The following is a 25946-nucleotide window of genomic DNA, read 5'->3' as shown; positions in this document are numbered from 1 at the left end:
TTTATTAACTTTTTAAATAGTAATGGGTTTTAACCAAATATGGGTTATTTGACCAAATTAATCAAAACCCATTAAAAAAGCCCAATTGATCTACTCCGCCGCCATATCATCTTCTTCCTCCTTGCGAAATGAATCTGCTCCGATCTGCCATTTATTTTCTGCTTCTCTCTTCTTTGCCTATACAATTTACTCATTCTTCTTCTCTCTTCTCAACACGGATATTAAATTTCTCAATATAACAGACATGACATCTGAACGGGGGTAGTCATGGCTGGGTAATGAGTTCGGCACCGGCCAAGCCCCCGCTCGAGCGGTGGCTTGGCCAATGCTGTCTCCGTCCCTGCTGCAGAAGCTTCAGACATTCATACTTCTGAAAAATTGATGAGATTATTGAAGAGGTGTTTGAGGCTGCCAGTAAAAAAAGGACCATAAAAAAAAAGGACCACTTCGACTAGGATTTCAATTGTTATGGACCTGTGTTTTCAAAAAGTAAATGTATTGGACCAAATTAATATTTTGGTCATATGTTTAGGACCGATATTGACCTTTTACTCTAACATGAATAATCTAGATAGGTTAGAAAAAGGAGATTGAAAAGTTAATACATTAGGATGAATAGTGATATTTTCGCCAACACTTTTATATCTGAAAATTCTAACTTTATTAAAACATTCTCAATGGTGGGAGTTATTTCATGAAAGATTGGTCATATTGACAACTTACATTTTGATTTTATGTGGTCCCTCTGCTGTGAAATGTTTATATGTAATGCGGATAACCGCCATACTGTTACATTGACTAAAATGTCATGTATGTGTATTTTACGATAAAAATAAATTTGATTATATACTTGCTCACTTTTCAAATAAATTGTTTCAAGGTCCAATACCATCCATCATTGGAAATCTTTCAAATATGGAGTTCTTACGGCTCTCTTCCAACAAATTAAATGGTGAGCTCCCATCCTCACTTTGCAAGTTGTTACATATTCAGTCTCTTCTTCTCTCGAATAATACTTTGGAAGGAAGACTATCACATTGCTTTGGAAACTTCAGCAAATCATTGACCATCTTTCACCTAAACATGAATCATCTTAGTGGCCTCATTCCATCTATCTTTTCTAAGAATTGTAGTCTTATTTCCATCAATTTGGGTAATAACAAATTCCACGGACGATTACCTAAATCCTTAGTCAATTGCCGAAGTCTAAGGGGTCTCGACATTGGAAATAATAGAATAAAAGAAGAATTTCCCTTTTGGATGGAACGCCTTCCCAAGCTTAAAGTGCTAGTGCTGAAGTCTAACAAGTTTGATGGCAACTTATCACTTCCTTCGCCAACGAAACTTCCATTTCCTATGTTACAAGTTCTAGATATATCTCATAATGCATTTGTAGGCTCTCTCCCTGAGAGATATTTCAAGAATTTCAGAGCAATGATAGAGGAAAAGCAAAGAGATGGCACAGTGAGTTCTTACGACAAAAAAGAAGATGACCAGTATCAAGGTTTTATGGAGATGATAGTCACCTTGAAAGGTCAGGATCAGTTGTTGAATAGACTGCTGGAAACCTTCACAACAATTGATTTATCCTCCAATAGTTTCTTTGGGACTATTCCACCTTCCATAGGGAATCTTAAGATTCTCAAATATTTGAACCTATCCCACAATAGCCTCACAGGAAATATACCTTCATCTCTTGGAAACATGAGCCAACTCGAATCGCTGGATTTGTCAACAAACAAACTGGATGGAAAAATTTCAGGTGAATTGACTAGGTTGACATTTCTTGCGAAATTAAACCTTTCAATGAACAATCTTGTAGGGCAAATACCGCGATCTAACCAGTTCTCCACATTTGAGAATGATTCATATATTGGAAACTTGGGATTGTGTGGACTTCCGTTGACAAGAAAATGCAAAGAGGATGATGGACCAACGGTAAACCCCGCAGGTAAGAAAGGCAACAACCTATCTTTTTTGCAAGAAGTTGGCATATCAATGGCCTTTGGTTTTATTTTCGGTTTCTGGGGAGTTATTGGTTCTTTCGTACTAAAGAAATCATGGAGATTTGCATTCTTCAACTTCTTTGATGCTGTTGGAGATTGGCTCTATGTTAGGAGTCTTGTGCTTGTATCTAAATGGAGACGGACCTAAAATAAGGTACTGATCATCACTTCATCCCTTCAACTTCTTTGATATTGACTTGAGTTTTCATTAAATGTTATTAACAGTAAATTATATGGAAATAGTATGACTTTTAACCAATATTTTTTTTACTAAAAAGAAAATTTTAAACCATTTTGCTCCCTTTAATATCAATTGTGCACATATGGTTGATGCATTTTGATGCAGGTCCAGCAAAGGAAGCCGCAAACGATGATTGTGTTGGAATGATTTGAATTATGGCGTCAAATTCACGTGATGCTAGCAGAACAGGTTGAGGAATAAAAGTCATCGTTGTGCTATGAATATGCTCGATGGACCATTGGACATCCTTTTTAAGTTACAAAATTGTCCTTTTATTTGTAAATTTGTTACTTCCTTCTGAATAGGTAGGGTTTCAAACCACTTATAAATAATGGATTTCATGTTTTTCAATCAGTTTCAGATATTATTAATAAATTTTAGAATTTAAAGCTAGGTTATGTGTTTTCTCCATCAGCTTCTGTCACTCTTGTGACGCATTTGCATCACAGCCTGCAAAAGAAGAATGAGATGATGAATGAATTCATAGATTGATATTTAGTTGGCGATGTTTTGTGATGACAATTGGGATTTGAATTTTAACTTCAGAAGTGCAAGAAAGAGAATTGTGTGCCTTTTTCTCTTGCTTGTCTACTTTATCAATTTCAAAAATGGAACAAAATTCAGCCGTTTTATATAGGCAGAGAACTGAACAATTCTTTTAGACCTTTTGTACAAATCATGTAGGGTAGAAATCAAGTTGAGGAGTTCTTCTAAACCATATACTCCCTCAGTTTTTAAAAATAACAACTATTTCTATTTTGGGTCGTTCTTTAAAAATAGAAATTTTAGAATATTTCTATTTTAGGACATGAACCCATAATCCAATAACTCTACTTTCACTACTTTTTCTTTTTCTCTCTCTTACTTTACCAATTCTTCTCCCTTACTTTATCAATTATGTATTAAAATACGTGTCGTTTCAAATGTATCTATTTTTTGAATATGGAGGGAGTACATGAGATTGTTTTTCAGTTAGGCGTGGACAGAGAGACTTTTCAGGTACTACACCCAAAGAGATTGTAAACTCTAATAATCTAATATCACTGGAAGCCAAAAGATTAGCATATAATTTGACCCAAAATAAAATTTTATTTTGTTTACCAAATAATTTCTCAAGGCCTCGTGATTAGAATACAAACTTGGGGTCATTTTCTTTTCCATGATCTATCTAACTTTACAAAGGCCCAAAAGATTATTAGACAATTTGGCCCAAAATAATTCTACTTTCAAGTCCAAAATAGTGAATTGCATCGTCAAGTCAAAAAATGTTTGGTTTGAATTGATTAAAGAAGATTCCCTAATTTCAAATAATGAGACACCTACTGCGACTTTATACTTAAAGTGGGACTTGATTACATGAGCTTCACTCGTTTTGCAGTTAACTTGACATGGAAGTAGCCAATATTTTTTCAAATGCAACAACTATTTTATCATTATACTTCAAATGCTACAATAATTTTATCTTTGAATGTATTTAAAGTAGCCAATTTTTCCTCTTAGCCCCAATCACAGTCCAAGTCAGTGGATTCCATATTCTGCTATTGGTTTCTACTCACAATTATTATTAAATTAATATATAAAAGTAAGATCACATTCAATTAACTTTTTTTCACCGCTTTTTTCAAAAAGTCAAATATATTGTTAAAATGTGCACCGATCAAATATGGGACATATACTGGGGATCGAATGGTGTGTATGTTAGTTTTATGATAAAATTTGGGTAAAATTAATTAATGAAATGTAAGATCTTATAACCAAAATTAGTAAAAGACATTTAATCATAGATATCTGAAAATGATAATATGAGATATTAATAGAGAACGAAGAGAGCAAAATTGAATGGAAAAGCTTGACTCATTTTTAGTGGGGCTTGACTTTTGAAAATATTATTTTAGTTTTGAATAAAAGGGCATCTCCTAGGCTTCTTTTTTCCCAACATCACAACACTTAGCTCTCTTGCATCTACAATATGGAGAGAGTTTCCCCATTTTTCATACTTTCTCTTCTTGTATTGTTTTCTTGTCTTGGCCTTGCTACTACTAATCAAATCAATAGTGATGAGTTTCCACTTCTTGGTTTTAAATCCCTCTTCACTTCAGATCCTTTCAATATATTGTAAAAAAATTGGACCGCCGGAACCTATGTTTGTACATGGTTTGGAGTTACTTGTGATTCACCTCGTAATAGGGTGACTCATTTGGATCTCTCGGATATGGAACTCGGAGGTAGGATCCCACCAGAAATCGGAAACCTTTCTTTTCTTGTTTCTCTAAATTTAAGTGGAAACTCTCTTCATGGTTACCTGCCAAAGGAGGTTTGCAGCTACAATAACCTTCCAGGACTCAAAGAACTTCAGCTATCCAATAATACTTTGGAGGGATAGATACCACTGAGTTTGGTGAACGTCCACAACTTGAGATTCTTGCCTTGTCATACAACAACTATGTGGGTCATGTGCCTGCACAAATTGGGAACATTACAAGCCTTAAGAGATTATGCATTTATGACAACAATCTAAAAGGTGTGATCTTATATTTATAGTAATAATTTGACTAAGTTTTCTTCATGTACACATTATACGTTTCCCAAATACGTACACATTATATGTTATGATCATTACACTTACCTATTGAAATTAATTGTACAGGTACTATTCCGAAAGAGATTGGTCGACTGAATAAATTGGAGTTGATGCGTTTGGGATTTAACGAACTCAGCGGAGTAATCCCAAAAGAAGTTGGGAACATGACAAGCCTTACTGACTTATCCTATCGAATAATTCTTTAAGTGGCATATTTTATTTCACAAAACTAAATCTTTTATCTACAATATATAAGTTCACAGCACATAATATGCATGCACAATTTTAGATTTGAAGAAATTTGATATATATCCTTCTCATGTTTCAAATAAATGGTTTGAAGGTCCAATACCATCCACCATTGGAAATCTATCAAATCTGAAGCACTTGGTTCTTCGTTTCAACAAATTAAATGGTGAGCTCTCCTCCTCCATCTGCAACTTGAATATCTTGCATAATCTTGTTGGGAAAATAATTAAGTTTAATATTTACTCACATACAAGATGTCATAGTAGTACTATGTAATGACAATATATAAATCTCAAAATGCCTAAAATATTAGTATGTCATTTCTAGAGCATTTTGTTATAGTGATTCCCTACATGCTAGCTAGAACTTGAATTTTGTTCCTCGGGATACTAATATAAATACTATGAATACGATAGGACACGAATGAGTCGGAAAATGTTAACATCTAATGCAGACGTATGCTTGCAATGAGTAAAATTCATCCATGTAACCTTCGATACAAGAAATTTTGTTTACCATTCTTTAATCTTTCAAAAATTGTTTGAAGGTCCAGTTCCATCTGCAATCGGAGATCTCCTAAATTTGGAGTCCTTATATCTCTCTTCCAACAAATTAAATGGTGAGCTCCCATACTCCATCTGCAAGTTGTCACACCTTTCGTATCTTCTTCTCTCAAATATTACTTTGGAAGGAAGACTGCCACAATGCTTTGGAAACTTCAGCGGATCTTTGACCATCTTTCATTTAAAGGAAAATCAATTTAGTGGCATCATTCCATCAACCTTTTCTAAGAATTGTAGTCTTTTGTCAGTCAATTTGGGTAGTAACAAATTCCACGGACAATTACCTAAATCCTTAATTAATTGCCCAAGTAAGGGGTCTCGACATTGGAAATAATAAAATACAAGACAAATTTCCTTTTTGGATGGAAGGCCTACTTGAGCTTTGAGTGCTAGTGTTGAGGTCTAACAAGTTTGGTGGTAGCATGTCGCTTCCTTCACGAACCAAGTTTCCATTTCCAAGGTTGCAAGTTTTCGATGTGTCTCATAATGAATTTCAGGGCTCTCTACCTCAAAAAATTTTCAACAATTTCAAAGAAATGATTGAGCCGGTAGAAATTCAAAATGATTACTTTCTAGATGACTTGGAGATGAGGCTCTTCTTGAAAGGTCAGGATCAGTTAATTAGGAAACATTTACAGTAATTGACTTATCCTACAATAGATTTAATGGAACTATTCCACCTTCCATAGGAAATCTCAAGATTCTCAAATACCCGAACTTGTCCCACAATACCCTCATGGGACATATACCTTCATCTCTTGGAAACTTAAGTGAACTAGAATCGTTGGACTTGTCAACAAACAAATTGGATGGTGAAATTCCAAGTGAATTGACAAGGTTGACATTTCTTGCGAAATTAAACCTTTCAATGAATAATCTTGTTGGGCAAATACCGCGATCCGATCAGTTCTCCAAATTTGAGAATGATTCATACATGGAAAACTTGGGATTGTGTGGACTTCCGTTGATAAAAAAATGCAAAGATGAGAATGGGACAACGATAAACCCCGCAGATGAGAAAAGCAACAACCTATCTTTTATGCAAGAAGTTGGCATATCAATGGCCTTCGGTTTTATTTTCGGATTATGGGGAGTTATTGGTTCTTTTATACTAAAGAAATCATGGAGATTTGCATTCTTCAACTTCTTTGATGCTGTTGGAGATTGGCTCTACGTTAGGAATCCTGTGCTTGTATCCAAATGGAGACGGAGCTAAAAATACGATACTAATCACTTCATCTCTTCAACTTCTTTGATGTTGTTAGTGTAACATCCCGAAATTTCGAACCCTAATTTTAGAGCCGTAAAATTTTTATTTAATACTATTGATGGCGTGGGAGACGTGAATTAAATGATGAGCGATTTATTGCATGATTCCTTGTGACCTAATTGCGAATTGGAGTTGAGATTGAGTTGAATAGTCAAACTTGTTGATGTTATCACGTGGCTATTAAATAGTCAATATTGTTGATAATATTGTGGTGAATTATTTACCTAAGAGATGAGTGAGATTTAATAGGATCATTATTTATTTATTTGAAATTTTCGAACCCTACTATTATTGGAGAAGGAATTCTATTTTTTTTGGATTTAATTATTTCTTGGGATAATTACCTAAATTAAATCCAAAGTCCGATTATTCCTTATTTTCCTTCATGAAATTTCGACCCCCATGCCTATTATAAGGAGATTTTTTTCGAAAATCTCCTATTTATGGGAGATGAGATTTATTAATTATATTATTTGATCCCTTATTTATTCTCTTCCATGAATAAATATAAATATTCTAGCAAATCTTACCATATCTCAAGGAGATCTTGCCATATCTTATTTTAGTTAATATTTAAAATTGATTCCTTATGGAGGAGGAATCAATATTCACGCCTATTTCCTATTATTGGTGGGAGAATTATTATTTTTATTCTACTCCGTGATATCTTTCTTCTCCGTGAATATTTAAATAAATCCTACACATAAATTATAGGCAAAAAATCGCCTACTCCCTATTCTTCCCTAATTCACGCCACTTTCCTTCCTCTCTATTTCACAATATTTATTTTATTTTATTTAATTGTGGAGAATCAAATCTTCCCAAATATTCTATTTAATTACCTAGAGATTTTATTGAACTCTATAAATAAAGAGAGAACCCTAAACCTAAAATAAATAAATAAAAACCGCCCCCTCCCACTCTCAAAATCACGCCTCTCTCTCTCCCCACTCTCTCTCCATTTTTCTTCTACTTTTCTCCAATAATTCTTCATCTTTTGAGAAGAATTAGAGTTTGAGCCTCAAGAATTGTTGAAGAATCAAGTCTCTACTTTGTTTCTACCGTTCGTTTTATCAAGAAAAGGTACCTTGATTTCCTATTTTCTTATCTAACCGATTAATCGGTGTTCTTGAACCCTCATGCATCTAGATTAAGTTCAAGTGGGATAAGTTCCCTAAATATATGTGACCTCTAAAATGCAGGACAAAAAATATTAGTGAAAAGGCTTAACATATAAACAGAACTAATGTATAGGTTATTAAAACTCACATAACCATCAATAAGCTTCTGAAGTTCAAACTGTACTTTTCCTAGCATTAATAATACCTTCCCTATAAAATAAATACTATCAATTATTTTTTAGGAAAAGTGTGCCCACACGGTAATTAAGTGCAAATAGTAAAGATTATAAAATCAGCAGTGAGTCAGTGACAAAGAAATCTAACAGAGGATATGTGAGTTTATGTCCTTGCAATACAATGACTTGGCCGAGAGAATTGAGCCGTTGGGGCTCGAAGGAAGATCAAGAAAGAGAGCTCAGTTTGTTGAGCTAAAAGTAGCCGTTGGCTTCGGCGGTTATAACTGAATCTTTGTGAAGTGTTTAGTTAGTTTTCTTCTTCTTCATCTCATATATAGCTCGGTAATTCAGTTGTAAAGAGTAGAGTGAATAACACACAATTACACACACGATTAGGAGATTTCTACTTGAGCTTGTGATTAGTCTTGAGTGGTTGTATTGTGAGTGTATGATTCTTGATCTTGAGAGTTCACCATCAATAAAATTCCGGTCATCTTCTCCGTGGATGTAGGCAAGTTTGCCGAACCACGTAATTGCTTCGGTGTGTTTTAGATTCTTGTTTGCGTGTGTGGTTTTCAATCGGTAGCTAGATCCTAACAAGTGGCGCCATCTGTGGGAAACGCGATTTACGTTGATCTTGGGCGATTGAAGGAGTCACCATTGTTTTTGAAGCTGATCCTGGCAGTGGGAGCACCAACTGTTCGTGAAAATGTCTACAACAAAGTTCGAGGTTGAAAAGTTCACCGGCCACAATGACTTCAGGTTGTGGAGACTCAAGATGAAGGCTATCTTGATGCAGTACAAGGCCTATAGCACTCTGATCTTGAATTTGAGTGACAGAGTGCTTAGGGAAGTGGCCAAGGAGGACACAACCTCAGGTCTAAGTTGGAAGGGTTATACATGACAAAATCCCTTGCCAACAGACTGCACTTGAAGCAGAAGATGCTCACCTTCAAGATTGTGGATGGAAAAGGCCTATTGGAACAGCTGGAAGAATTTGGAAAATGTCTTGATGATCTAGAGAATATCGATGAGGAAATCAAGGATGAGGATAAGGCCCTCATGTTGCTAAATTCCCTACCAAAGAGCTATAAACGCTTCAAGGATGCAATGCTCCTTGGAAGGGAGTCCAAAATCAGCTATGCATTCAGCCTTGAAGCTCAAGGATACTCAGAGATCCACTGTCAAACAAACCGACCCAGCAGCTGAGATTCTTTACATGAAGAATGGAGACAAGAAAGGCAGCAAGAAGAAGTTTCAGAAGAAACAAGAAAAGGGAAAAGTAGATGGTGAAAAGGAGACAAGAAGTTGTCACTATTGCAAGAAACCAGGCCACCTTAAGAAAGCTTGTTTTGCATGGAAAAGAAAGCAAGAGCTACAGAAAAGTGGTGGAGCAGACACTGCAGATGTGACTCAGTAGGTGGAGGCTCCAGAAGCTCTGAATGTGCAAGATGGAGCCAGCATTGAAGAGTCTTGGATCATGGACTCGGGCTGCACTTATCACATCTGCTCTCACAAGTCCTGGTTTTAGAATCTGGGGATCAGCCAAGGGTCTGTGATTCTGGGCAATGATCAGACATGTGAAGTCAAGGGAATTGGAAACATAAAGCTCAAAGTGACAAACGGCAACATTAAAATCTTAACAAAGGTCAGGTATATTCCTAAGATAAGAAGGAATTTGATCTCTCTGGGGTTACTGGAATCAAAGGGGTATAAGTTCAGTTCTAAGTCTGGGGTCTTGAAGGTAACTAAGGGTTCAAGAACTATTATGGAAGCCAAGAGAAGGAACAGTTTGTACTACTTAATGGCCGAGACAGTCACTGGATCAGTCAACATCACTCAGTCTGAGAGCATGAGTTCTTGGCACTGCAGGCTGGGACATGTTGGAGAAAAGGGGATTAAGGAACTGGGCAAGCAAGGAGCAATCAAACTGAGTGTATCAGAAGGCTTGGGAAGGTGTGAGCCATGTATTCTTGGTAAGGCTAAGAAGTTGCCTTTTGCCACTGGGAAACACAGCTCCACAGCCCCATTCAAGTGGAGTCTATGAGTGGAGGTAAGTACTTCATCTCCATTATAGATGATTATTCTAGAAAGGTTTGGGTTTATAAATTGAAAGATAAGTCCCAAGCTTTTGAGAGATTTCAAGAATGGCATAACAGATGTGAAAATGAAAGAGGGTATGTGTTAAAATGTCTTAGGACTGACAATGGGATGGAATTCTTGTCTGTTGAATTTGAGGGATTTTGTAAGCTTAAGGGAATTAAAAGGCATAGGACCACCCCTAGAAATCCCCCACAAAACGGGATTGCAGAGAGGATGAACCGAACTCTATTAGAAAGGGTGAGATGCATGTTGTTTTCATCTGGTTTGCCTAGGAAGTTTTGGGCCGAGGCCATATCTACTGTCGTTGTACTAATAAACAAGTGTCCCTCATCTGCTATATTGAATGAAGTCCCAGATAAAAGGTGGTATGGCAATATTGGTGATTACTCTGTTTTAAGAATTTTTGGTTGTGCGGCATATGCGCATGTTAAACAAAACAAGCTGGAGCCAAGGGCTAAAAAATGCATCATGTTGGGCTATCAAGATGGAGTGAAGGCCTATAGGCTTTGGAATCTGGAGAAGGGTGATAAAAAAATTGTGATTAGCAGAGATGTGAGTTTTAATGAGGCAGAGATGCCCCTCAAGAAGGATGAGGCTGTTGTAACTAATAGAAAAGAGGATCAGACTTTTGAGATTGGTGAGAGCTCACATGAAACTGAATCAGAAGAGGATGTGGAACTGTTAGATGACAGAGAAGAAGGTGGAGCACAACCACAACAGTCAGAGCAGACTCATGATGAAAATAATCAGCAGCCACCAGATGGGAGACTAAGGACAAATGTTTGGCACCCAAGCTGGTTCTCTGACTATGATATGAGTTTCTTTGCATTATGTGTAGCTGAAGTGATTTCATATGCAGAGCGAGCCACATATGAGGAAGCTATAAGGTGCAAAGAAAGGCAGAAATGGATCAAGGCCATGAGGGAAGAGATAGAGTCTCTGCTTAAGAATGGGACTTGGATCTTGGTAGACAATCCAGAGACACAGAAATTGATTAGCTGCAAGTGGATGTTTAAGAAGAAGGTGGAAGTGAGTGAAGTAGAGTCCATCAGATTTAAAGCAAGGTTGGTAGCTAGAGGTTTCACTCAAGTTGAGGGGATTGACTACACTGAGGTTTTTTCTCCAGTAGTGAAGCACACTTCTATAATGATTTTGCTTGCACTCACAGCTTATCTGGATTGGGAGTTACATCAGCTTGATGTGAACACAACATTTCTACATGGGGACCTTGAGGAGAAAATCTACATGGTGCAACCAAAAGGTTTTGAGAAGCCTGGAGAAGAACACAAAGTTTGTATGCTGAAAAAGAGCCTTTATGGGCTGAAGCAAAGTAGTAGGCAGTGGAATCTCAAGTTTCATGAACACATGGTGAATATGAAGTTTGAAAGATCTAGCTTTGATAGTTGTGTTTATATGAAGAAGAATGGGGAAAGAATAATAGCCTATTTGCTTCTCTATGTTGATGACATCTTGCTGGCTGGCCCTTGTAAGAAGGAAATTCAGAAAATTAAAGATGATCTGAAGATGGAGTTTGATATGAAGGATCTGGGAGATGCTAAAAGGATTCTTGGTATGGATATACTCAGAGATAGAAAGAAAAAGGAGTTAAGGCTGGTGCAGGCAGATTACATCAGTAAAGTGATCAAGAAATATCAGATGGAAGATACTAAGTCTGTATCCATTCCTTTGGCTAGCCATTTTAAACTTAGCAAAGAACAGATGCCAAAGGAGGAGAGGGATAGAAGAGAAATGAATCAGATCCCATATGCAAATATTGTGGGCAGTATCATGTATCTAATGATCTGCATAAGGCCTGATGTGGCTCATGCTATTAGTGTAGCTAGCAGGTATATGTCAGACCCAGGAAAAGAACATTGGCTAGCTTTAAAGTGGATTCTAAAATATCTGAAAGGATCTATGAATGTTGGGTTGCATTTTGGAGGTGGAGCCTGGTCTGAGGGTGATGATGCTTTGGAGGGATTCTGTGATTCAAATTATGCTGCGAATTTGGACAACAGAAAATCTCAGAGTGGTTATATCTTCACGTTATTTGGCACTGCAGTGAGCTGGAAATCAAATTTGCAACCTGTGGTAGCATTATCTACAACAGAGGCTGAATATATTTCATTAACTGAGGCTGCAAAGGAGGGAAAATGGCTGCAGGGCATCCTCCATGATTTTGGTTTGGAGCAGGCTGGGGTGAAGATAAAGTGTGATAGTAACTCTGCCATATGACTGGCCAAGCATCAAATGTTCCATGAAAGGTCAAAGCATATTGATGTAAGGAGGCACTTCATTCGTGATGAAATTCAGCAGGGAAGTATAGATGTTGTGAAGGTTCCAACCGAAGAAAATGCATCTGACATGTTGACAAAGGCTTTGCCAGTATCCAAGTTCAAGCACTGTTTGGATTTAGATATTGGTGGTTGTATTACAAGTACAAGGTGGAGATTTGTGAGTTTATGTCCTTACAATACAATGACTTGGCCGAGAGAATGGGCTCGAAGGGAAGATCAAGAAAGAGAGCTCAGTTTGTTGAGCTAAAAGTAGCCGTTGGCTTTGGCGGTAATAACTGAATCTTTGTGAAGTGTTTAGTTAGTTTTCTTCTTCTTCATCTCATATATAGCTCGGTAATTCAGTTGTAAAGAGTAGAGTGAATAACACACAATTACACACACGATTAGGAGATTTCTACTTGAGCTTGTGATTAGTCTTGAGTGGTTGTATTGTGAGTGTATGATTCTTGATCTTGAGAGTTCACCATCAATAAAATTCCGGTCATCTTCTCCGTGGATGTAGGAAAGTTTGCCGAACCACGTAATTGCTTCGGTGGGTTTTAGATTCTTGTTTGCGTATGTGGTTTTCAATCGGTAGCTAGATCCTAACAGATAGAATGATACAAAGTTGGAAATCTAATAAGGTGTGCTATATTTCCTTACGACAAAACTAAATTAGCTAATAGAAATTTAGTGATTCTGCTACTACGTGAGAGACTTTGTATTCACTAACTTACCTAGAAAAAAATGGAACAATTTGAACCATGTCTATCTCAAACTGAAGGTGTGGACATATAAATATGAAATAGATATTAGTTCTCTTTCAGGAATACCCACATATACACAAACCATAGTATATATAATACATTGACCAAAAATTATCTTCAAAGTTAGAAAAGCTTACCACTTTCTTCATCATCATTCAGGCCTGTTTTTTCAAGAAGACAATCACCCATCTCCCTTAATGATTCCGAAAATTCTGAAAGTGAAGACGAAAATAGCAGGGGTCTCTCTCCCAATTTGAACCCCAACAGAAGAGCTATTAAGTTGTATGTTAATAGTGTTGGTTTCTGGAATTACAAGATATAAAACTAGTCGGGTGTAATACAACCCAAGAAGAAATACAAATGCTGAAACACGATTACAAGAAAAATTCGAAACAAGTAAACCGTGAAAGTGTTTAGCCGAGTCGAGGAGTCCTCTTTCTGCAAGACGAGATACGCCCCGGTAGTGCTCTTCGGATTGACGTTTCATCCCCAAAGATAAAACGGCTACGTCTCTGATGAAGCAGCACCGCTATCAACAGAGCTCCAGCGAACTGGATGGAGGAGAGGGCAGAGTGCTATCTAGTTTCTGGTGTGTAGAATGCTAGAATGACTAGCCTATTTATAGGCTCAGTGGATCCACTGTAGGGGTCAACGCAGCCTTGATGGCTGTCATCAATGCTAGACCGTAACGGTCATCGGTTACGAGGCGTTACAAGCTGTAACGGTCGGGCGGACCGTTACAAGCATAGAGCTAGAGAGGTTGAATCTCGACGCTTCTAGATTCGTTCATGACGTGGACTATCACGTGTCAGCCACGTTGGCTTCTCGCGTCATACTGACGAGGTGTCATCCCGCTTGGCTCGCTGACGTGGAAACGGTGGTGGTCTAAAAAGAATTAGACCCGCTAGCCTTGGGTCGAGCCCAGCGCGGGTGTGGGCTCGGGCTCGAGGCTCGAGGCTCGCGGCTCGCGGCGGGGCGGGCGGCGCGCGCGTGTGGGCTCTTACAGCCCATCTTAGTCCACTATTATTATTACATGTAATAATCCTTCTTATTAAAATACTAGTTTAATAAGGTTGTAACTTCCAATGTGGGATAATTAACTCTTTAAATTATTCCCTAAGCTTCTCCCATAGCTCATTTAAGTTTGCAATTTTGCACAACTCTAATCCATTATTTCTCACTCACCGGGAATCGAATTTGAGAAAATGAATATACCACGATCATCTACTTCGAACGTAGATCGACGCTATATCATATAATTTCACAGAATTAAATGTCTCGTTGAAATTATAATTGGTCAAAGTCCATTGACCGACATAGATTCCAACAAATAGAACTGTGTAAAGAGGAATTGCAAAAGTCTTACCATTATTATAATCTTCTCTGATAGCAAGACCACCAAAATCTTCCATATCATCCTCCTCTTCAAGTTCCTCATATCCCTCAACATATTCTATTACTGGTTCCTACAATATCGATCAAATGGGCACTGTGAGTGTTACATACATTGTCCGTAACGAGGCCGGACAACTAACTTCTCGGATTGATTAGGTGATCGAACCTTCGACGTTCTCGAAAGATAGACCCTGATCTACTGATTTTCGGACGTTCTCCGACGAACAACTATTAGGAACGAAAGATAATCTTCTTGTTGCTCAAGACAAGTTTTGGAAAAGTATTTCATTGATTCATTGATTGATTTCTCTCCTATCTATAATATTAGAATACTCCTAACCTAACTTATTGAATAAGAAACAAATATCTAAATATAAATGGGAAAGATATGGTGAATAAATAGGAAACTAAATAATTGGAATATCCTATGATATAGGATCGTATCAACTCGCCCACGGTTGAAATCCACCTTGTCCTCAAAGTGGGAACCACGAACGACGAGAGTTGACAGCAAAAGCTTTGGCGAAACGTCTCCTCCTGGATCAAATGCATACCGAACAGCCGAACGACTCACTGTAACACCCGATGTTGTCGGCAAAATTCCATGCCAAAACGAAAAGCTTGTTCACGTCTCTCAGAATGCTCAAACTGTTAGGATTGGTATACTGAAAAGCATATTTCGAGCATGTTGCACGGATAGAATTGCTTGTATACAATAAATTTTACAATCCACTTTTAACCCAAAGCGAGAAGAAGTAATTTTATCGGATTGATGTTTGCTTGTGCATTTATAAGATGTTTCTCAAACATTTAAATGTATAAGAAGCAAACAAGTCTAATTTTTCTACATAGTAGACTGGTCGTGAACGACGTTCACAGAAGGTGACGCAGTCGGTTCTTTGTAGAAGAGAAATAGAATTTCACAACCTAGATAGGCTTTGGCTACCTATCGTGAAAGGTTGCAGTGTCAGTCCGCATATTTCCTTACCTTAGGAAATAAACGACACTGGTGTGGTATAGCACTGAAGGATCTAACAGTTGAGATAAGTCTTTCTTGCTATTTACCGAAAGACGAAGTCTCGGTGATTGTTATTTCTTAATCATTGTTGACATAACATTGAGCATACGATATTGATTATGCACTACTTTGATTTATCAAATGGTGCGGATTTTTTGCAATCCAAGAATCCTGATATCTTGGGTAGTGGTGATCAATGTCTAGAGGTGCTAGTATTGTTATTGCAATGAATCGTGTGCTGGGTGAGTCCAGTTTGATAATATCCTCAAGAGGTGTTCGAAAAAGGTTTTATTATTTAGAAACCCGGCCGGTGGAATTTATTCCAGAATAATAAATAAAGATTTTGAACTATTGGAAAAATATATTAATTAATTAAAGTCAAATAGCAGACTTAAATTAATTAATGGATATTTATATCTTAAACACGGGAAATAATAAATTAAAGAGGCAAAGCCCGGATTACTCGTAATTTGGGATTGGACGGACAGTCAATATTATTTTACTGTAGTGGCTGATAATAATATTCTGTTGGACTTGTATTAAATTGGGGCTCAATTTAATTAGTAAAAGTCCAACAGGTTTGGTCCAAGTTCAACCTCCATGGATCCCTAATCTGGCCCATCATAACTCTATATAAAGGAGACTAAATAGAAGACCATTTTAATGATTTTTGGGCTTAAAATTTCGTGCCCCTCTCTCCAGAGGAGACGGAAATTTTCATTCCCTTCTGGTGGGAATTCTGTCTTCTATTTAGTCAAGCCCTTTTCGATTCTGACAAGCTTTGCCCACCCAAAGGTCATTATCTGAGTTCGGGATACAGATTAGAAGATTTGTGGTCGAGTACGAAGATCTTCATGTGGAGATGGAGCAAGCAATCGTCGATTCTTTGGAGAATCAGATCGGTAACCTTAATCTGTAGAATATCATGAATTAGGGTTTAATTCCTTAAAGCATGATTTATGTGCGTTCTTGTATGCAATTTTGATTGTTTAACATGTGGTTAATTGATCCCATAATCAGTCAAATAGATCTGGATGCATGATTTATTTGTTTATGTATGACTTCCGCTGTGCAAGGGGCACCAATCCCCAGCAATTGGTATCAGAGCCAATTTTGGCTCTGATTATGTGGATTAATTTCATGTTTTCGGATTGCTTGAATGCATATTTTTCTTCATTTGTATTGTGTTTGTTTTTGTTTTTGACTGAACGAATTCGATCGAACACAAAGAATGAAGAATTACGCAGCCTCAAAGATGTGCGACAACAGCCTTGATGAAAATCAATTTGTTCACTATGTGAGGAGGTACAGCGTTTTGTTTGGTATAATTACATATTGTAATCATTACTTTGAATGATTGCACGTTCTATTTTGTGCTTGGATTACGCCATCTAAATCAAGTCATGTTCTGTCGTGATAAATCACGACGAGAGAAAGACGCCAACTGCCGTAGCTATCAGGGTGGGCAGTTTGACCAAATTGGCAAGGCTAACAGACTGCGGAAGAAAAGCAGCTTGCCTAGCGCAAGAAGCTGCCCAATGTGTCAAGCTGGGCTCACAAGTCGACGGAGATGGCTGCGTTCTGCAAAAACGTATGGCTGCAGTGGCATCTCCGAGCAGCGACGGTGACAGTGGTTCGTAAAGAGGGCAGCAGTGGCTGCGGTAATGCAGCTGCAGCAGCAGCCCTTGATGCGGTCCAGCAGCTGTCCAACAAGCTGCGAGACGTTGAGCAACTCGACGGTGGCGTGCCAGCAGCAGCTGCGGTCCGAGTGGGAGCTCGTTGGTGGCGTTTCCCGGGCTCGTGTAGCGACGCAGCATTCCAAATTAGTTAGGGTTTTCGTAAACCCTAGGAACTAATTTGGAGAAAATTTCAAAATTAGTTAGGGTTCCCTACACCCTAGGAATTAATTTTGAATATTTTTCAGGATATAATTTAGAATAAGATTTGATATATCTTTAATCTTGGATTAGTTGGAATTCATCCTTATTTTATGGATTTGGATAGATTAAATTCTATCTAGATAGATCCTAGATAAATTCGGATGATAATAATTATTTTTTTATTTTGTCTTATGGATTTATATAGATTAATTCTATGTAAATAAATCCTAGATAGACTAGATAAATAATTAATTAAGTTTGGATTTTATCCTTATTTTATGGATTAGATATATTTAATTATATCTAGACAAATCCTAGATAAATTTGGATAATAATTAATTTTATTGTCTTATGGATTTATATATATTTAATTCTATGTGAATAAATCTTAGATAGACTAAGATAAATTTTAATTATGTTTTTCCATATCTTATAGATATTGATAGATTTATATCTATCTAGAATATATCTTAGTAGATTGGGATAGTTAAAATCCATGTTTATCTTTTTCTTGTGAATATTTATAGAATTAATTCTATTTAGAAAATATCCTAGTTGAATTAGATAATTAAGTTTATCTCTATCTTATAGATATTGATAGATTTACATCTATCTAGAATATATCTTAGAAGATTTAGATAATTATTAATCCAATATTGTAATTATCTTTTGGATTTAAGATAGATTTAGTTCTATCTAGATAAATCCTAGTTGAATTAATTAATATTAATTCTAGATTATCCTATTTTTATGGATATAAATAGATTTATTTCTTTTTAGTAAATATCCCAGATAAATATGGATAAACATAATAGAAGATAATCCATATCTAATTGGATTTTGATAAAATTAATTTTATCTAGATAAATCCTAATAGATTTGATATATTCTAGGTTCTTATTCTAAGTAATCTAAGATTTCTTTAAATCTTGGAATGATTGGGTTTTATCTTCATCTTATGGATTTGGAGAAATTTGTTTTCATCCAGAAATATCTTGGTATGATTTAGATAATGATAATCCAAGTTCAATTTTATCTTGAAATTTAGGATTTGATTTTATTCCTATAAAATCTAGAATAATCCTAAGAGGATTTAGATAGATTCTATTCTATCTAGATAAATCCTAATTAATTTGGATAACCATTATCCAAGATCTTATCAAATCTGAAATTCCTATTTTGGATAAGATAAGGGATTATTTATTTAAGTAAATCTCCCTAGATTTATTAAATAATTTCAATAATTATCCAGTGTGATAATTACCATGAAGTAAATGAATTTATCTATTTATTTGGTGATTATCTATTATAAGTGGATTAATCTGCCTTATCTGCTTATGTGATAATTATGCAAAAACCATGTTCAAAATAACTAAGTGATAATTACAATAGTGCGTTGTATATGGTCTCCATAAATTGGTCTATATATGAAGCAGTTTCTAATATTATCGCAACCCACCTTAGTGGGAGCAATAATCCTACGAAATAACAAGTTCATAAGATTAGACTTCTTAATAGTAAATTGTTTAAACTAGAAGCATGTTTCTAATATTATCGCGACCCACCCTAGTGGGAGCCATAATCCCGTGAAATTGCAAGTTCGTATGTTTAAACATATTTATGACATAGCTATGGAATTTTGTTAGTGGCGTACGACCTTCCCTAGAAGGAGTATCAAAACAGAAATGAAATTTCTAGATGCAAATATTTATGGTAAAAGCTTAGGCAATATTTGGCGGCCATGCCACCTTAGTGGTCTCTGGACTATTCGTCGGTATTGTGACCAGGAAATTGTTGGAATCCGAATTTGTATGACCTCCCTAGAGGCGTACTTATTTTGCTTTTGGCAGTTGCGAGATACATGAATTGTTTTGTGGTTGTTTGCAATTATGTATCAAGCATAGTATGTGATAAATAGTTTTATTTCTTCTCAGCCAAATTCTTAATAATGTCTGCGAACCTTAAAGAAATCTAACTCGAAGGCCAAAATTATGTAGACTGGAAATGTAAATGGATAAGATTCTCATTGCTGAAAACTTAAAGTTTGTATTCACCAATTCATGTCCTCTATTTCCTTGACAAAATTCTATAAAGAAAGTTTAAGAATGCATTTTACGCATGTACTTGACAAGTTCTTTGAGATAGAAGGTCAAACTACTTTCTTTTAAGTAGTAAGACACGTCTTGGTTTATATTGATGAAAGATGAATATCCAATAAGGACGATGTCCAGATTCTATTGGAATATCCACGAGAGATAGAATATTTTGAGGAATCTTCTTATTCAGTTACTCAAATAGTTTCTACACTCAGTTCTTCGTCAAATGTAATAGGAAGTGATAGTATGAAGGTTGTTACTTAAAAGTTGGAAGCCTTCTACATGATATTCACTTTATTACTAATAGAGAAAGATAACATGATAGATGACAAATTCGTTAAAGCTACATCTTTCCTATGTCTTAGCTCAATCGAACAGAAGACTGGCAATCGAAAGAGGGAAAAAGCTGAATTATCATCAATGTCTGCTGAAAGCAAGAAAGGCAAGATAAATTAGGTGAAAAGGCAAATTGAAGATGCATTGTAAGTCAGATTGAACTCTTCTAAAGAAGGACAATGACTTAGATAACAATACAACTTCTAAAGGAGAGATCTTAATCCAGTTGGGCAGTTGTTGTAGTGGGAGCTATTTATTTATGCTCACTTAATTGTTTTGTTTTGATGTTAGAGTTTTGTTTTATTGGTACAGTTTAGTTTAGAAAGAATTCAGTTTCAGTATCTGAACTTGTTTATGATTAAGCGGTGTTCGATATCATTTTATAATGCGTGCATTATTAAGAAATGTGATTCGAATATCTATCATAGTACCATAGAAAAACAAATTATACATCATAGTATCTAAACAATATAAATGCAACAAGATTGAGTTTCGAACAACAGTTCAACTTCTTATACAATGAATGATAAAGTATTTATGGCACTTAGACATAAGGCCAAGAAAGTACTTAGTAATCGTTCAAACTGATTTTGTCTAACTCAAGTGACTATCGAGATTTTAACAACTTGCTTGTTAAATAGCTTGAAAGTCAAGTAAGTCTGGTTGATGCACTATAAGTAAGGATCCTTTGGTGGTTCAAGGTATTCAGTATACTTATAGAGATGCAATATAGAAAGACTAGAAAATCTCAATGGTCTACACCATGGGAGACGAGCAATGAGTTAAGATCAGTAGTGGGAGTTAAATCCAAGTTGACTACTCCAAGCACTCTTCTAAAGAATGGGATAGTCATATAAGAAGATATCGAATCCTTTTATGACAAGTTCGATATGGGAACAGTTTCACTCAATAACACCTTATCATTGATGGGATATACGTTGGAAACAACGAGTTATATCTTAAAGAAACTACCATAACATCAGTACCTTCTACAACACACGAGTTGTGGACTAGAGGTAAGTCTAGTCCAGCACATCTCAAGGTGTGGAGTTATTCCAACACATGTTTTGGAAAAGGTATCCAAGTAATTGGAACTGTGTACTGAGGTATGTTTTAAGATTGTCCTAATTGATAGAAAAGGTACATGTTCTATAATCTTCACGGCAAGATAGGTATTTGTTTACATGAATACTAGATTATTTGATGAAGATTATGAGAAGAACTACAAGCCTAACAAGCATGATAATTCTCAAGATAATCAGAATCTCTATATTTCATCTTAACCAAGAAGTCATACCATTAGATACTTATGCACTTAGAAAATCAACTATTGTACCTAAGATTATAAGAGTCATGTTGTAGTGGGAGCGTTCCTTGCGAACGTAACAAGTTCATGGATCTAAGAGAGTCTTTAGACTAAGTTTTAGATCGACTTGAATCTAATCTCTGTAACTACAAGGGCGCATTGACTCATTCGGATAATCATTCTTGATAAGATGATAGATTCTGAATAATAATCTAAGATAGACAAGAATGTTTGCAAGACTTGCGATACTACCCATAGACTATTTTAGCCAGTGGGAGCTAGTGGATCTGCAAGTGTAAACATGGATCTTAAAAGGCTAGAATAATGGCTAAAGGGTTATACCCAGAAAGAATGATATTCTCGCTTGCCATTATGCCTAAGACGATCTATATCATATTGTCTATTGTAGCTTACATAAATTAGGATGTATGTATTATGATTGTCAAGACAGTTTTCTTTAAGTAGAAGTCTTGAGGAGATCATCTACATGGAACATCTTAATGGTTATGTGCTACAAGTACAAGAAAGTTGAAAGTGCACTATATATGGTATTCTTGGTACTCTACGATGATGACATCTATAAAAGTTGATAAACAACTCAAAGGGTTATCTAGCGTAGGAAACTGGTCGTCTACCCAGTTTAAGGATGATGGATTTAAGATAAACTAGTTACATTCTAAGCATCTAACTCATTAGATTGCTAGAAAAAGAATGTTAAGTTTTCTTAAAGAATCCGACATCTACACCATACTTAGACACTTTAGCATTGAAAATTCCAAGAAAAGGTTTTACTTCTCTAGATGGAATTATCTTGTCTCTAGCCAAGTGTTTTTAACACTACATGAGATCAAGAAGAATGAGACAAGTTCCGTAATTGGAAGTCTCATATATGCTATGATGTGTATTAAGTTAGATATTAGCTTTGTCATTGGCATAAAAGCTTGATATCATTTTAACCATGGCCAAGGACATTGGATTGGTAAAAAATATACTATAGTACTTGAAGAAGACTAAACGGTATGTTCGATTTTACTAGACATCCATGTTATGTCCTTTAGGTTACATCGACTCGATTTTATTATTGATCGGTGATCGAGTTATCCTCTGACTATGTGTTCACGTTAGGAGTTGAAAACTGAGTCTTGAAGGAGTGTGATTTCATCACAGGCTCTATCATGATAATTACAACTGTGGTTTCATAGGAAACTACTAAGGTAGTTGTTCATCTCAGTAACTTTCTAATAGCTTTGACCGTGATTCCAAGTATGCCTATGAGTATTATATTTTATTATGGTTACTCTAGACATGTGTCTAACTCGAGGGAAACACGATCTGATAAAGCTAAGCAATCACATAGAGAGGAAATATGAAATTAATTAAGGGAAAAGTGCGCAGCGAGACATTATGGTTACCAAGATATCATCAGAGAACAACCTGGCAGAAATTTTCACAAAATACCTATGTGGCAACATGTTTCACACATTAGGTGAAAAGTATGGTAGTTCGATGTATCATGGTCCGAGACCTGCTTAGAGTATAAGTGGGAGAGTTTTGGCAGTGGGTATACTCGAAAGCATGATTTTGAGTATAAGTGGGAGATTGTTAGGATTGGTATACTGAAAAGCATATTTCGAGCATGTTGCACTGATAGAATTGCTTGTATACAATAAATTTTACAATCCACTTTTAACCCAAAGCGAGAAGAAGTAATTTTATGCATTGATGTTTGCTTGTGCATTTATAAGATGTTTCTCAAACATTTAAATGTATAAGAAGCAAACAAGTCTAATTTTTCTACATAGTAGACTGGTCGTGAACGACGTTCACAGAAGGTGACGCAGTCGGTTCTTTGTAGAAGAGAAATAGAATTTCACAACCTAGATAGGCTTTGGCTACCTATCGTGAAAGGTTGCAGTGTCAGTCCGCATATTTCCTTACCTTAGGAAATAAACGACACTGGTGTGGTATAGCACTGAAGGATCTAACAGTTGAGATAAGTCTTTCTTGCTATTTACCGAAAGACGAAGTCTCGGTGATTGTTATTTCTTAATCATTGTTGACATAACATTGAGCATACGATATTGATTATGCACTACTTTGATTTATCAAATGGTGCGGATTTTTTGCAATCCAAGAATCCTGATATCTTGGGTAGTGGTGATCAATGTCTAGAGGTGCTAGTATTGTTATTGCAATGAATCGTGTGCTGGGTGAGTCCAGTTTGATAATATCCTCAAGAGGTGTTCGAAAAAGGTTTTATTATTTAGAAACCCGGCCGGTGGAATTTATTCCAGAATAATAAATAAAGATTTTGAACTATTGGAAAAATATATTAATTAATTAAAGTCAAATAGCAGACTTAAATTAATTAATGGATATTTATATCTTAAACACGGGAAATAATAAATTAAAGAGGCAAAGCCTGGATTACTCGTAATTTGGGATTGGACGGACAGTCAATATTATTTTACTGTAGTGGCTGATAATAATATTCTGTTGGACTTGTATTAAATTGGGGCTCAATTTAATTAGTAAAAGTCCAACAGGTTTGGTCCAAGTTCAACCTCCATGGATCCCTAATCTGGCCCATCATAACTCTATATAAAGGAGACTAAATAGAAGACCATTTTAATGATTTTTGGGCTTAAAATTTCGTGCCCCTCTCTCCAGAGGAGACGGAAATTTTCATTCCCTTCTGGTGGGAATTCTGTCTTCTATTTAGTCAAGCCCTTTTCGATTCTGACAAGCTTTGCCCACCCAAAGGTCATTATCTGAGTTCGGGATACAGATTAGAAGATTTGTGGTCGCGTACGAAGATCTTCATGTGGAGAAGGAGCAAGCAATCGTCGATTCTTTGGAGAATCAGATCGGTAACCTTAATCTGTAGAATATCATGAATTAGGGTTTAATTCCTTAAAGCATGATTTATGTGCGTTCTTGTATGCAATTTTGATTGTTTAACATGTGGTTAATTGATCCCGTAATCAGTCAAATAGATCTGGATGCATGATTTATTTGTTTATGTATGACTTCCGCTGTGCAAGGGGCACCAATCCCTAGCACAAACATGGCGTGTCATTGCGCGGAGGGATCAACCTTGCATCGGTGTCGAGCGATGTTGATCAAAGATTCAGACTTGGGACATCACCGACATTCAAATCCACATAGACACAAGCAACGGGAAAACCGATGTACGCACTATCTTCTTTCTTGCTCCAACAATTTCCAACAACATTTTTGGATGGAACTTGAACAATCCTGAGTGAGGCGACGACCTTCTTCACTTCATTAGTGGAATCGTCCTCCTCTACATCGTTCAACAATGTCTTTTTCTCCTTCTTTGTACTCATATCGGGGTTGCGTGGTGAGTAGATTTCCACAAAAGATTAAACTTGTTGGTCCTCGAGTCTGCCGTTTCTACCTTCCCCAGATCCTCAATTCTCACTAGGCAAGCCACGATCCAATTTCTTTGCTGCTATCACTGATATGGAGTTCTCTGGATCACAAAGCTCATCATTGCCATCAAGTGTTGGCGAATGAGTGTGAGTAACGACCTCTCCATAACATCTGTCCTCATCAACCTCAGTCCGGTAGCGATGTGGTTGCAGTTGCTGCGGCAAACGTCGGAATTTGGCACACTCATGATGAAGGGGCTCCACAAGTGTTGGTGGTTCATGTGGTGGGTATCCCGGCTGTTCCAGTGGGTCCCAACACGTGGGCTGAGGCACGGACAACTGTTGTCGTCGCGGAAGCCAGCCAACCGGTCGGGGGCAGTGGTTCGTAAGCCGACAGTCGCTGCCAAATGCTCGTTCCAGGCTGATCCCAACGCCTGGTTGGGCGTGCCTGTAGAGTGTCAGAGACCGGAGACCCCACATACTGTCTCGGGCAAGTCCAGAAAGTCTGCTTATTAGGGTTTAGAGTTTTAGGGCAAACCCCACATACTGTCTTGGGCAGGTCCCAGAAAGTCTGCCTTTTTGGTGGCAGAAACTGCTGCTGGTGTGATTCTTGCGAAAACCAACCCGGGTTAGGGCTTTTGCGCACGCAATGCGGCTTTCGGGGTGGTTGTTTCCATGAACTGGTCCCCAAAGGTGGAGGCGTTGAGCGGCGGCTGGTGGGCATTCTATCAGGTGGTATACCCGCTGGAATTAGAGCGCGTTGGCGGCGGCTGACTGTGGGACAGATAGCTGCGACGGGTTCGCTGCGCGTATGGCGAGGATGGAGTCGGATGTGGCGGTGGCTCCGGCAGCGGAGGTGCACAAGGGTAGCCAACGCAGCGATTGGCTGCATCTTCAGGATGGCGGCTGAAAAAGCCGTCAGAGATGTTGCGCGACCGCCCACATTGGTGTGGGCTTGGGTATTGTTTCCGACGAAGATTTTCCACGCGCCGATCTACTGCGTCCATACGAGATTCCATCATGTCCAATAGTCGATCAAATTTTGCAAACATTGAGTGTATCTGGTGCGGGAGCTGATATTGGTGGTAAATAGCCATAACTAATAATTGGAAAAAGAATGAAGTTGGAGTGCCTTCTTTGCAAACAAGGGGTTCGGTGGTTTTTTTT

The 25946-nt window shown here is 37.1% G+C and overlaps 1 protein-coding gene and 2 pseudogenes across 1 annotated transcript; all 3 read left to right on the top strand.

Moving 5' to 3' along the window:
• Positions 1-907: 907 nt before the first annotated feature.
• LOC148931888 (receptor-like protein 54) lies at positions 908-2446 on the top strand. The gene is made up of 2 exons (XM_089065770.1): positions 908-2160; positions 2353-2446. The coding sequence occupies exon 1, from the start codon at positions 916-918 to the stop codon at positions 2152-2154; it is 1239 nt and encodes a 412-aa protein (XP_088921896.1). The 5' UTR covers positions 908-915; the 3' UTR covers positions 2155-2160; positions 2353-2446.
• Positions 2447-4216: 1770 nt separating this feature from the next.
• On the top strand, positions 4217-5117 carry LOC148931887 (LRR receptor-like serine/threonine-protein kinase GSO2; annotated as a pseudogene).
• Positions 5118-5544: 427 nt separating this feature from the next.
• LOC148931886 (receptor-like protein 33) lies at positions 5545-9111 on the top strand (annotated as a pseudogene).
• The last annotated feature ends 16835 nt before the right edge of the window (positions 9112-25946 follow it).

This window comes from Salvia hispanica, chromosome 2 (assembly GCF_029641045.1).
Source record: "Salvia hispanica isolate PSC_SH4W2 chromosome 2, Shi_PSC_v1, whole genome shotgun sequence".
Taxonomy (NCBI): Eukaryota; Viridiplantae; Streptophyta; class Magnoliopsida; order Lamiales; family Lamiaceae; genus Salvia; species Salvia hispanica.
The sequence above is the reverse complement of the archived record's forward strand: the minus strand, read 5'-3'. Positions and strand labels throughout refer to the sequence as shown.